General features: G+C 49.3%; 1 protein-coding gene across 1 annotated transcript in view; it reads right to left on the bottom strand.

The window, feature by feature from the left end:
• Positions 1 to 2,148: 2,148 nt before the first annotated feature.
• LOC144950904 (cytoplasmic FMR1-interacting protein 2-like) overlaps positions 2,149 to 11,703 on the bottom strand; it is a 75,981-nt gene continuing 66,426 nt past the window's right edge. Inside the window, exon 31 of the mRNA XM_078881070.1 lies at positions 2,149 to 10,468. Within this exon, the coding sequence (XP_078737196.1) occupies positions 10,304 to 10,468 (165 nt within the window). The 3' untranslated portion in view covers positions 2,149 to 10,303. The remainder of the gene's footprint in view (positions 10,469 to 11,703) is intronic.

The following is an 11,703-nucleotide window of genomic DNA, read 5'->3' as shown; positions in this document are numbered from 1 at the left end:
TGTCAGTATAATCCGAGTTAACAAATATGAATAAGCTGTAGCGAAGACCAGGGTTCTGTGTTGCATCTAGCGAGGGTTCTGAGTGTTTTACCGGATTGTTTACGGAGTTTTATGTCGCACGGCTGGAAGCAACGAGCATTGTGAACGTTAACCGAGTCAACTTCCTCACTCAACTTGGGCCCAGAGCCAGGCTGCACATGGTCGCCACTGTGGTGAACAAACTTTATTTGCTCAACGCCAGCCTGGGCCACAACGGAGTGGAGAGGGCGACGTGGCCTGTTCACTGCTGGATGAGGGCCTCCCTACGGTCGTCGCCATCCCTCGTGGTCCCCGCGATACCACGGTCCGTCTCCTGCGCACGAGCCGATCTCGGCGCTCCATCCTAGGGTGCGGGCGCGGGCCGGTGGTTGGCATCGTCTTGGGGCTTCGTTCCCCCTCCTTTGGCAGCCACTCTGTCACCGGGATCCGTCCAATCGGCCGTCAGCGAGAGAAGTCCTTGGGAGGAGACGTTAATGGAGAGGGGAAAAAAAGGCACAGCAGCAAACGGACGACCCAAGAGGAGGCGACCCGAGGATAAAAATGGACGAGATCCGGCCCCGAGTGCTTCGGACCGTGAGAAGCAACGTGTGGATGCGATCGAGGAGTTTTGAATCGGTGCGCAGGACAAGCGTGCAGGCAGTGCGTTGGGGGCCCCTCTTGTGGTGGCTCGCGACGGTAACGGCGCTGGAGCTGACTTTAGTCGTCATCAATGCCTTCCCTCGACCGCCGATCAATCGGTTATTCACCTGGGCTATTCCGCTTCGTGTTGCACATGAATTATAAAGCTAATTTCGCAGTGAAAACTGAACGGTGACTGGTAACAATACACACACACCTGATGCCGTGGCTTGAATGACCAAATGACGCTTCAGGATCCGTGACAGCGCTGTAGCGTCACAATCAATCACAAAGCGGGTCGGTGGGATGAGTACTCTCTACCGTGACAGCCTCTCTATGTCCTGTGCAATAGGGCCATTGCTCCAAACGTCTTCTGTGGTATACTTTTCTTCTTAAGGCCACAATGTTATTGACGAATGTGGTTTTTTTAAACACCTATTTGTTTTTTCAAAGAGTTGACTTCGGCTTGTCTCGTAATCGCCTGACACCACGTCACATGATACAGACAAAGCTCCCCCGTGTGGCCTTACGGGGGAGCTTTGGGGCAAGTGCTGTTAGCGAACACTTCTGAAAGCCGGCACGGCACACAAGGGGGTGGGTAGTTCAGCACTACGCCTGGCCGCCTTGGTCTCCCGAGTGGCGATGTTAACAAATTACACCAGCTACACATTTGAGGCCGAGTCGACCTAGGGGTAGCCCAGGACCGGTTCAGAAAATCGTCACTTGTGTTTGTGGCCGTAAGTGGTAAACTAATTCGGGCCCCCAGGTTCATAGCACAGGGTGCAAACCGCTGCGCCACCGTTCCCCACCGCGCGCGGGCAACACGAGTTGGCAAGGGTGGGCCGCTGTCGCAAGGCTGGCACGCCCGACGTCACGGCTCTCCTGCCGTGCCACGGCACGCTGCTGCTCAACACGTGCCAGTCGGGGCCCCTTTTGTATTTTAAGGCCACATTCAGTGTTTCAAAGCATCACAACTGCCATAGTACTATTATTATCACGTGTTATTGGCGTTTTACGATTCGTGTTAAGGTGATGACATATCGTGGTGATTTTGACAATAAAGTTCTGCTTTTACAATGCAATGCTTTCATGTGTCCGTGGGCTTCACCGGCGGATTAGTAAAGGCTGTCTCAGACGCGGTAGCTACCGCATCCAAGACGGATTTACACCACATGGAGGGGGCAGCACGTGTCAGAGACGCCGTGTGGGCTCGTCGCTGGGAGGGACAGCGCTCGAGACTGACGGCAACCCGAGGGAACTCGCTTGAAGGGCGCCTGGCGGATAGAGACGGAACGGTGAACTCGGCTCGTGCGCAAGTGCTGGAAGGGTCGTTGCACTACAATACTGCGAGCGATGGTCGAGGGCTGCCAAGGGAAGCCTTCATCCAGCAGTGGAATGACAAAGGGGGCTGGTCGTGAACTTCAAATCAATGCCATGGTCGTCGTGCTGCGAGCTAACGTGCACCGGCAAGACAAAGAGCCCATTCCGATGAATAATACATAACCATTTTTATTGTGAGATAGCAAAACTTTATAAATCCATTACCAACTAAGCACTACACATACACATCCCTAGAGCCACACACGTCAATACAGTCAGTATATCGGGATACACGAGTACAAAACCGCGTTTAAATGTTAGTCGTGTGTGTTTAATAGTGTCCTTTCCAAGAGTACAAGATAAAACAGTATATATTTCACGAGCGTTTTTGGTCTCCACCAATCCAAGCGGCAGACAAGATGAGCCTCTCTTTACGTTGTATTTATTCAATAGCACGACGGAATCTGATCGCTTATCAAAAATTGATTTCTTACGCCTGGACGCTCATGCACGTGCGACGCAGCTGAAGCATCTGTCACAGACGTGAACCCTCAGCTGTGAAGATGACACCAGATGGACATAAAGCACGCTCGCCAATCACGAGTCTACCAATGGAAACTCGACGTTCCTATGGTAGAGATGAGCACTCTTGCCTTGGCACTCGATTTACCGACTGCAAGCGACTGATGGAATGGATTTGGTCCTGACAAGGGGTCAAACTCTGGATTAAGCGGTCACGAGCCTGAGGCTTCAACAACTGAGCCGTCCTGGCAGTTCCATAACTGGGTTCTGGTCGACAAAATCGGGTTCGGTCATGGCTAGTGACATTTTTAATATTGCGTTTAAGGCCAGGACTCGCCGAGTAGAAGAACAAGCGATCGGATTGCACCCAGTTGGTCTCGCAGACAAGCAATCGGATTGCACACAGCGAAGTCCTCTAAAAAGCAGCAATTTGATGACACCGAGCTGTAGTCTGGCGAACAAACACAGGACACGGAGCAGGAGGACGCGGAGAGGGAGGGAGCGGAGAGGGAGGACGCGGAGAGGGAGGGCATGGACGTTGGGCTCCTGCGGACATTGTCGCTGGTGACCCCTGTGCTCTTGACCTTTATCGTTTCGTTTCTTAGAATTACTCCCCCCCCACCCCATCCCTCTGTTTACCCTGCCTGGCCAGAACACTTACAAATGCCGCATTGGCGCTCTGACCCAGGACCCATCTGAAGAAGGGTTTCGAGCAGGACGAGGGCAAGTGGGCTCAAAGTGAGTTCATCCTTAATGCCTCTCACACACATATTTGTTTTTACAAAGGTTTAGTTCAAAGGGTCACTTGCTCACACATACAAGAGAAAGAACTTCCGTATAGCCTGAACGTACTGTTGGGACAAGTGCTGTTCGCGAGCAGCATCAATGAAGGCCGGCACACACCCAGCCGGCTTTGTCTCCCCAGTGGCGATATTGACACACCGCAACAGGCCAAGTCCACCTAGGGGAGACCCAGGACCAGTTAAAATATTCCTCACTTATGTTGGCCGTGAGCGGAAATCGAACTCGGGTCGCCAGGTCTGTAGCGCAGAGCGCCAACAGCGACATCAATGCTTTCAGTACAATATTAAGACGCCACTCGATACAACCGTGACAGCAGACAGAACAAGACGCTTCAGTGTGAAGCCAAGATTAAAATCAAGTTGCGTTGCTATTTGGGAACCCACCCAGGAGAAAGCGGCCAAACCGATCCAAGAGCTGCCCGGATCGTGACGATGGTTGAAACGCGCCATTGGTGCAACGCAATGAACAACACCCATGGAGCAACTCGGAACATGCCCAGAGCCATCGGATCTCAGAAGCTAAGCAGAGTTGAGCCCGGATTAGTACTTCGATGGGCGACCGCCGTGCACATTAGGGTGCTGGGTGTCGTGTGGCACAGCGGGGGGCTGCACGGCCACACGCGGAGCGTCGACACTCCACACCTCCACCGAGCAGCAGCACCCAGCGCGGGCAGGCATGGCAACGTGACCCTACCGGAGGTGCACGCCACGGAGACGCCCAACATCCAGCAGTGGATCCACTCAAGGGATCCACTCAAGGGATCCACTAACCTCAGCGGTCGGCAACTAAAATAACAAGGGCATCCAATTTTTTTTCAAATTCAGTAGAAAATGCAATATATTTCAAGAGCCGCAATGCATGCGAATACAAACACACGTCAAGAAGCAGTCTGCATAGAGCCCTCGAGTGGCTCTGGATCCGCAGGTTGCCGACCCCTGCACGAACGGGATGCTCTGATGGGATGAACGTGTACAATCAGAACTTTCCACCATGGACTTGAGGCTCGTCGTCAGCAGATAGATCCGGCATGATGCAGACACTCGTCGCAAGAACAGTTTTTGCAAGAACCCTTTTCCGTACTAAGTCTAATTAATGTCTACATCTAACACGGAAAGCAAATTGTCAAACGCATTATGTTATAAAGCGGGGAGGTACTACATACACACTCTCTCTTTGTGTGATGAAGGTTATTTAAATGTTTAAACAATATTTTGTTGGTAAAGGAGCAGATGAGTACACATAAATATTCGATTTAAACAACTCTTCCGCGAATTTAAATCTATAAAAGTTAACTCGCAACCTCAAATCATAAGTTTAACTCCTGATGTTGGGTTAACTCACCCCATCAGCCCTCCACCATGTCTACAATTCGTACATTTTTGTCAACAAAAATTTATGTTGATCATCCGACGCAGAGAAAGGTCATGAGGACCTGTTAAAAATGCATCCATTCAACGATTCTTAGGCCCGCAACACCAGCGTCGAATCACGCGTGTAAGAACCGATTATTTAAGACCGACGCTAATTATATCACGACGTCACCTTCATGCTTATGGTTCAAATCAGACGGAACGTGCAACCAGACAGACGAACAAAACATTAACCTTGAATCATTCCTCCAAGTCGTGACGACTCATTGAATTGCTGATTTGAAGCTTTCGTGACTGCAGGAACCCATAGTCTCTGGTTCTTTCGGTAAAGTCACCGAAAGAGCCAGAGAGTATTGAATTGTGCCTCTGTAGTCCACGTTCCCCTCGCTCTGTGCAGGTTCAGTTTGTACGATTTCTGGACACAATGCAGCTAACATAACCTACCCTATCCAAAATTAGCTTTTTGCAATTTGAATTCACTCAGATGCAGTTATGCGGTCGGACGTGGGACAACATTGTGTGTGTGCATTGTGTGTGTGTACTGTGTGTGTACTGTGTGTGTGTACTGTGTGTGTGTACTGTGTGTGTGTACTGTGTGTGTGTGTACTGTGTGTGTGTACTGTGTGTGTACTTTGTGGGGAGCGGTCATTCAGCGGTTAGCGCGCCGCGCGATGAACCTGGCGACCCGAGTTCGATCCCCGCGCACGTCCAACACCAGTGATTATCTGAACCGGTCCTGGGTCTCCCCTAGGTCGACAGAGCCTCAAATGAGTACAGAGTGCAGTGTGTAAACATTGGCAATCGGGAGACAAAGTTTGGTCGTGGTGCTGATCACGCACCCCCTCGTGTGCTGTTCCGGCCTTCATAGGTGCTCACTAACAGCACTTGCCTCAACAGTCTGTTAAGGTTATTAGGGAGATATCTGTCTTTGTCTGTGGACTGTGTGTGTGGACTGGGTGTGCACTGTGTGTGTATTGTGTGTGTGTGTATTGTGTGTGTGTGTGTGTAATGTGTGTGTGTGTAATGTGTGTGTGTAATGTGTGTGTGTGTATTGTGTGGTGTGTAATGTGTGTGTATTGTGTGTGTGTGTAATGTGTGTGTGTGTAATGTGTGTAATGCGTGTGTGTAATGTGTGTGTGTGTATTGTGTGGTGTGTAATGTGTGTGTATTGTGTGTGTGTGTAGTGTGTGTGTGTAATGTGTGTGTGTGTGCACTGTGTGTGTATTGTGTGTGTGTGTAATGTGTGTGTGTAATGTGTGTGTGTAATGTGTGTGTGTAATGTGTGTGTGTGTAATGTGTGTGTAATGTGTGTGTGTATTGTGTGGTGTGTAATGTGTGTGTATTGTGTGTGTGTGTAGTGTGTGTGTGTAATGTGTGTGTAATGTGTGTGTGTGTGTATTGTGTGGTGTGTAATGTGTGTGTGTGTATTGTGTGTGTGTGTAGTGTGTGTGTGTAATGTGTGTGTAATGTGTGTGTGTAATGTGTGTGTGTACTGCGTGCACTTTATGAGCTACTCGGCAGGCAGCTGTCTCCTCGTGTCTTTTTTCGGAACGCATCTCCTACGACTCCTCCTGCTACCGTGTAGAGCGAGCGGACGGCTGTGTTAAAGTGTGGAGCTCCATTACAATGGCTAAAGGGCACTTGTCTACACGGCCGCCCGGACCACATGTTCGCCATGCATGGGCCACCGACCGTCAACAAACGCAAATAAGGCCAAGCCGCTATAATCTGATACTCTGCTTAACGCGGTCAATGCATTTATCACGCAGCCAAGAGAAGCGCACAACTCCGTGGCCCCTCGCACACATGGGGGTGGCGGGATGCGGCTTAAAATCCTGTTACCCGACACAGAACGAGTGGCGATACAGCACAAGGGGTGAATACGTGAATGTTCAAAGGACATTCATTTTCAAGAATTGCCAATATATACAGCAAAATAGAAACTCGGCCAGTATCCACAGGCGTTTCAAATTAAATCTTGGCTTTTTTTGCTTGTCAAATAGATTGGGATAATACACAAGGACTGGCGGTGGCGCAAGGAGGCAGGGGAGGGACTGTCCGGTATTGCACGACAGAACACGTCACTCTGCAGGACAGGCCAAAAGTCAACACGGTGGGAGTACAATGTGCCAAACCTTTTAATTAGGGGGCACCTGTCTGGGCTGCTCGAGAGCCGTCGTCGCCAGTGCCATAAGCTACAGCCCTCATCATCACAACGCTGCTCGTTGATTGCTAAAATACAGGCAGTCCCCAGGTTTCAGAAGATCCGACAAATGGAAATCTGACCTTACAGAAATGCTCCCATAAATCATGCACAAAGTTCCGCGTATTGAACCTTTTTTTACAAGTCAGGTAAGCGCAAGTAGTGCAGCGTGGTGAGGTTGAATACCTTGGAGTGAGGCGTAAGACGGGCAGCCTTATGCCTCGCTCTAGCTCCATTAGGATTAAGGTAAATGGAATTTATCTTGATATTGAGGGAAAATTGTTCAGTTTCCGACATGTAAAATTCGGGTTACGGATCGTTTTCGGGAACATAACCCATCCGTAACCCGGTGACTGTCTCTACTATTCTTACGGTCAAGCTGGAAATGGAAGCACACGCAGAACGAGGGGAAACGTTTCTTACAATCCCCTCCCCACCCCTCCCTGACTACATACAGCACAGTCTGTGTTGATCAGCTGGTTGTAGGTGGTGGAGTAAAATGTGGGAAAATCCCACCTCTTCCAAAAACGTCTGGCCAGCATGAAGGTGTAGGCCAAAATTACTAGCTTAGCATGTAGCCTTCCGTGACCAATATTATACATAAAGGTGTTTTTGGGTTAGATCGCGTAAATATTATTGTGTCATTATGAGCAAAAAAATTACACTTCTAGAGGGGCCTCTCTCCAGCGTTTGCCCCAGTGGAGGCCCTTCCGCGGCGTGACTAGGGCAATGCAGCGCTGCGCATTTACCTCGCTTTAAAACGCACAAGTAGAGCGCGAGGAGGCGGTGGAGGAGGAGGGGGGAGGAGGAAGCACATTCCGTGGGCGCCGCTCGTCGCACGCGGCGGCGCTGTTTAAACACGCGCTTGGTCAACCAACTGCACGTCCCTCGTGTGGCTTTTTTCTATATAAAGGCCAAGCGGAGGAATCCGGGTTCATGAGATCCACACGTGGTATTTGTTAAAACCTCCCCGTTGATATTTGATGCGTACAAAACAGCAGGGGGGGGGGGGGGGAGTGCAACAACGGATCACGCTGCGCCACGGAATTTCCACTCCTCGTCAATCCACTGTGCATCGCATTTGGACACGAAAATAAGCTAGCTCTGCCAAGGCTTTGACCAAAAAGCAAACGACAGCGAACCCCTCAGCCCAGCCTGCTAATGCAAAGCCACACATGTGCCCGCACTCCGCTCAGCATCAATATCCAAGGGGGGAAAACCCAAACTCTTATTTGGTAACAGTTAAAAGGCTTTCCGCAAACAGCATTACCGTATTCTCCAGATTATAAGATGCTCACGAAAAGTAAGACGCGATCCTAAACTTGTAGCCGGTGTCAATGTTACACAAATGTGGTCACACAAACACAGACAACGACATCGAATCGATTACAAACACAGGAAACAACTATTGCGTCTTACAATCCGGAGAGTACAGACATTCTAACTTGACGTGCACTCCGCATTTGCACTCTCACACACTACCCAGCATCATTGTCCGCTGCATAAACCAAAACCCACTCACAATGCACACCCACATCTGTGAAACGCATCCCCCAATACAGTGCTAAGAAAAGGAAATAAATTACTAATGCCAATTTTACGTTTGGTCTGGTGGTAAGGCGTTTGCTGGAGACGAGATTAAGGCACATTGACAGGGCACTGCATAAAATGCCATCGAGTCCTCGTCCCATTCTAGACCACATCCAACAGTGAGGCATCATCTGTATAATTATTATCAAGCCCACTCACGAAAAACGCAATGTTAACGTTCTATGCGAGTGACACAAGGCACAGCCGGACACAGTGACCAGACACTTTCAAATCTGCAGGAATGGCGCGTAGACCGAATGCGCCCTCAACTCGGAGATGCCTCGATTAAAGGGAAGATGCAACCCAAACATTGCACGGCTCTTACTGCGGAGCTGCATGCATAAGTTGTGTGAGTCAGGCAGTCTGAGACCAGAGTTTTAAGTTTGCGAATGAAAACAAAAGAAAAAGTATCCCAACTGCCACCATCGGCAGTGTAGCTGCCGTACATGCAGGGCATTGTGGGGGAGCCGGAACTATGGAGACATCGTGTGCAGTGCATTGTGGGAGCCGGCATGACAGCTACAGTTCACAGTGCATTGTGGGAGCCAGCCAAGGAATGTTTGAATGTAAATGGCTGCCTTTGGTCCGGGAGACGAGATGGGTTATGAGTTTAAGTTCTGACGTCCTATTCACCGCAGACGGGCAGCATTTCCCTCTGCCGTAGACAAGCAAACGAGGAAACTGCGAGTTTGTGTTGCATCTCCCTTCAGCCTACGTCCACATAAGTGTGGTGAGGTGACCCGGGTCGGACTCCCTACCTCTCGAAGAATGTTCAAGGCGGTGATAATGAAACACAAAAGCCTTGGCTAGTGTGTTAAGTGTGAATGACAGTATCAGCATCTCCAATCCTGTGCGGAGTCTCACACTCAAGACTCCGCGCACAGGCAGGTAAGCAGCCTACTTTCTGCATTGCTTTCTCAAGGCACCTCTTTTTTCCCTGCGTGTGGATTCCCCACGCACGATTCCGGGCCGACCGCCGCACCCGCTAACAGTGCATCATCACCGACTCGCCCGGGAGAGAGCGCACGCGCCTGTACAGCACTCACCGTTTACAAAACTATATCCCAATACAGCAAACAGGCAGAAGAGATTCCAGCGGCGAAGTTACAAAAGGGGACCTTGAGGGACACCTCCAAGGAGCCATTTTCGATCAGGAAGACCTTGGGGAGGTCCTCGAGGTCTCTATATTTGGAGTTTGTGTGTCTCTGCCCGTGGTCACGTGGATTTTTCTCTGGGTCCTCCAGTATTTCCCTCCACATTTAGAATCAACAGGGGTTTATAGAGTATTTGGCTGTTATACATTTCCATGTCATAATAAGCCACTTCGTTGAGCTAGCATTTGTTGCCAGGTTACTTCTGAAAAAGAGCTGCATAGGTCAGTGGGCCTTACCTGGTAAAATAAAAAGTTAGTTTAGTTTATAACCGCATCTATGACAGGATGGGTAAGGAAGAGGCTCTTATTCTTCTCCATAGCAGACAGAAGCTCTTTAGCTACGACCACTCGGATAGGAAGGGCCCTCGCCGCTCTAAACGTCAACCATTACATATTCGTCCCAAAAGCGTTATAAAGAAAAAGAAGCATTCAATAAAAAAAGGGAAAAATCAAGCTGCGGAGTAAAAGTCAGCAGCCCCTTGACTTGCAGTCCAGAGGCTGCTGGTTCGATTCCACACCTCCCGGCACGACGGTTGCAACCACAGGCAAGAACCGCCAGAGAGAGGTAACGAGCCGTATTTCCCATTTACCTCCCTCTCACCGGCTCCCTCTCTCTATACTGCACTCCCGTTCCGCCCCCCGAGCCTCCGCCGCCCCCCCCCCCTCGGTCTCCGGCTCCGCGTTTCAGTTGCTGGCGAGCGAGTGGTGGATGGGCGGCTGGAAGCAGCGCACGTGCTCAATGGGCATGGCCTCGGCGTCGGCCGCCTTCAGGTACTTGCCGAGCGTGGCGAAGATCTCGTTGTTGAGGCTCTGGTACTTGCGGATCCGCTCCACCATCCGCTTCAACGGCTGCAATGACAGAGTAACCGCACACGCATTTGGCATCGCACAAATCGGGAGGGGGGGGGGCGGTCGCCACAGATAAAATTCACGTCAAATATAAAAAGAATCGAATTATCGGATTTTGAGACGATGGCCGACGGTCGAGCATCCCGCCTCCCGACAGAGCGGCAGCCGCCGAAGGGAACGCGACGGAGAGAGATGGCAAAGTCTTGAGGAAGCCTTCGTCCAGCAGTCGAATGAGCATGGCTGATGATGAAGATGATTCTCAGAACCAAAATCTGAATATTTTTTATACTGGAGGAGGAATTCGATGAGCTACAAAGCTCGTTAACACAGATGCCCAGTAGGGGCACGGGGTCAGAACGTCCACAACAACAAACAGTGCACAAACACGATAGCAGTGCGAAATACAAGAAAGGTGAACATCACCCAAACACGTACAAATAAAACTACAGTAAACCAGTCCCATCCTACCAGGCAAAGCCCACCGAGGTATTAACTCATTTTTCAGAAGTGGCCTGGCTATTACAAATGATAGCTCAACAAAGTGGCTCATCATTGGACATTTACAGCACCAAAATAATCTAAATAATCTCAATGCACGCTTCATTTTTCTATGTGTTCGATTGTTACGTGTCATTGTTTGTGCAGAAAATGTTATCGTTTTAATGAATGTAAATATTAATAATTGCAATGTTTAAGATAAACACAAAGTTCTGTTGCAATAATTTTTACGTGACCATGCGGTTTAATTGTAATAATTAAATCAAAATCAGACTTGATGCCGCAGAAGGAATCCGATGAGATATGAAGCTATTTTTCACAGATGTCCAGTAGGGGTGGGTGAGACATTTACAACAACAACACAAAAAAAAGGAATAGAAAAATTCAATAAATAAACATTAAAAAGTAAAGACGTGCATTTACAAATTGCAAAAGAACAAACACTCTATTTTGTCAACACTAAATGCAAGCTTTGGCAAGGCAACAAAGCAACAACAGTTCCATACCACACCAAAACAACAACAACAACAGTCCCAGATCACACAAGACAACAACAACAGTCCCAGACCACACCAAGACAACAACAACAGTTCCAGACAACACTAAGACAACAACAATAATCCCAAACCACACCAGGACAACAACAACACAGTCCCTCAATTACTTTGCACAACATAATAGAAATATTGATACACAGATAAGGGTGAAAGCCACAATTTGCAAATGAATTAAGCACA

This window comes from Lampetra fluviatilis, chromosome 60, assembly GCF_964198595.1.
Source record: "Lampetra fluviatilis chromosome 60, kcLamFluv1.1, whole genome shotgun sequence".
NCBI lineage: Eukaryota > Metazoa > Chordata > Hyperoartia > Petromyzontiformes > Petromyzontidae > Lampetra > Lampetra fluviatilis.
This window is presented reverse-complemented; position numbering and strand designations above follow the sequence as displayed.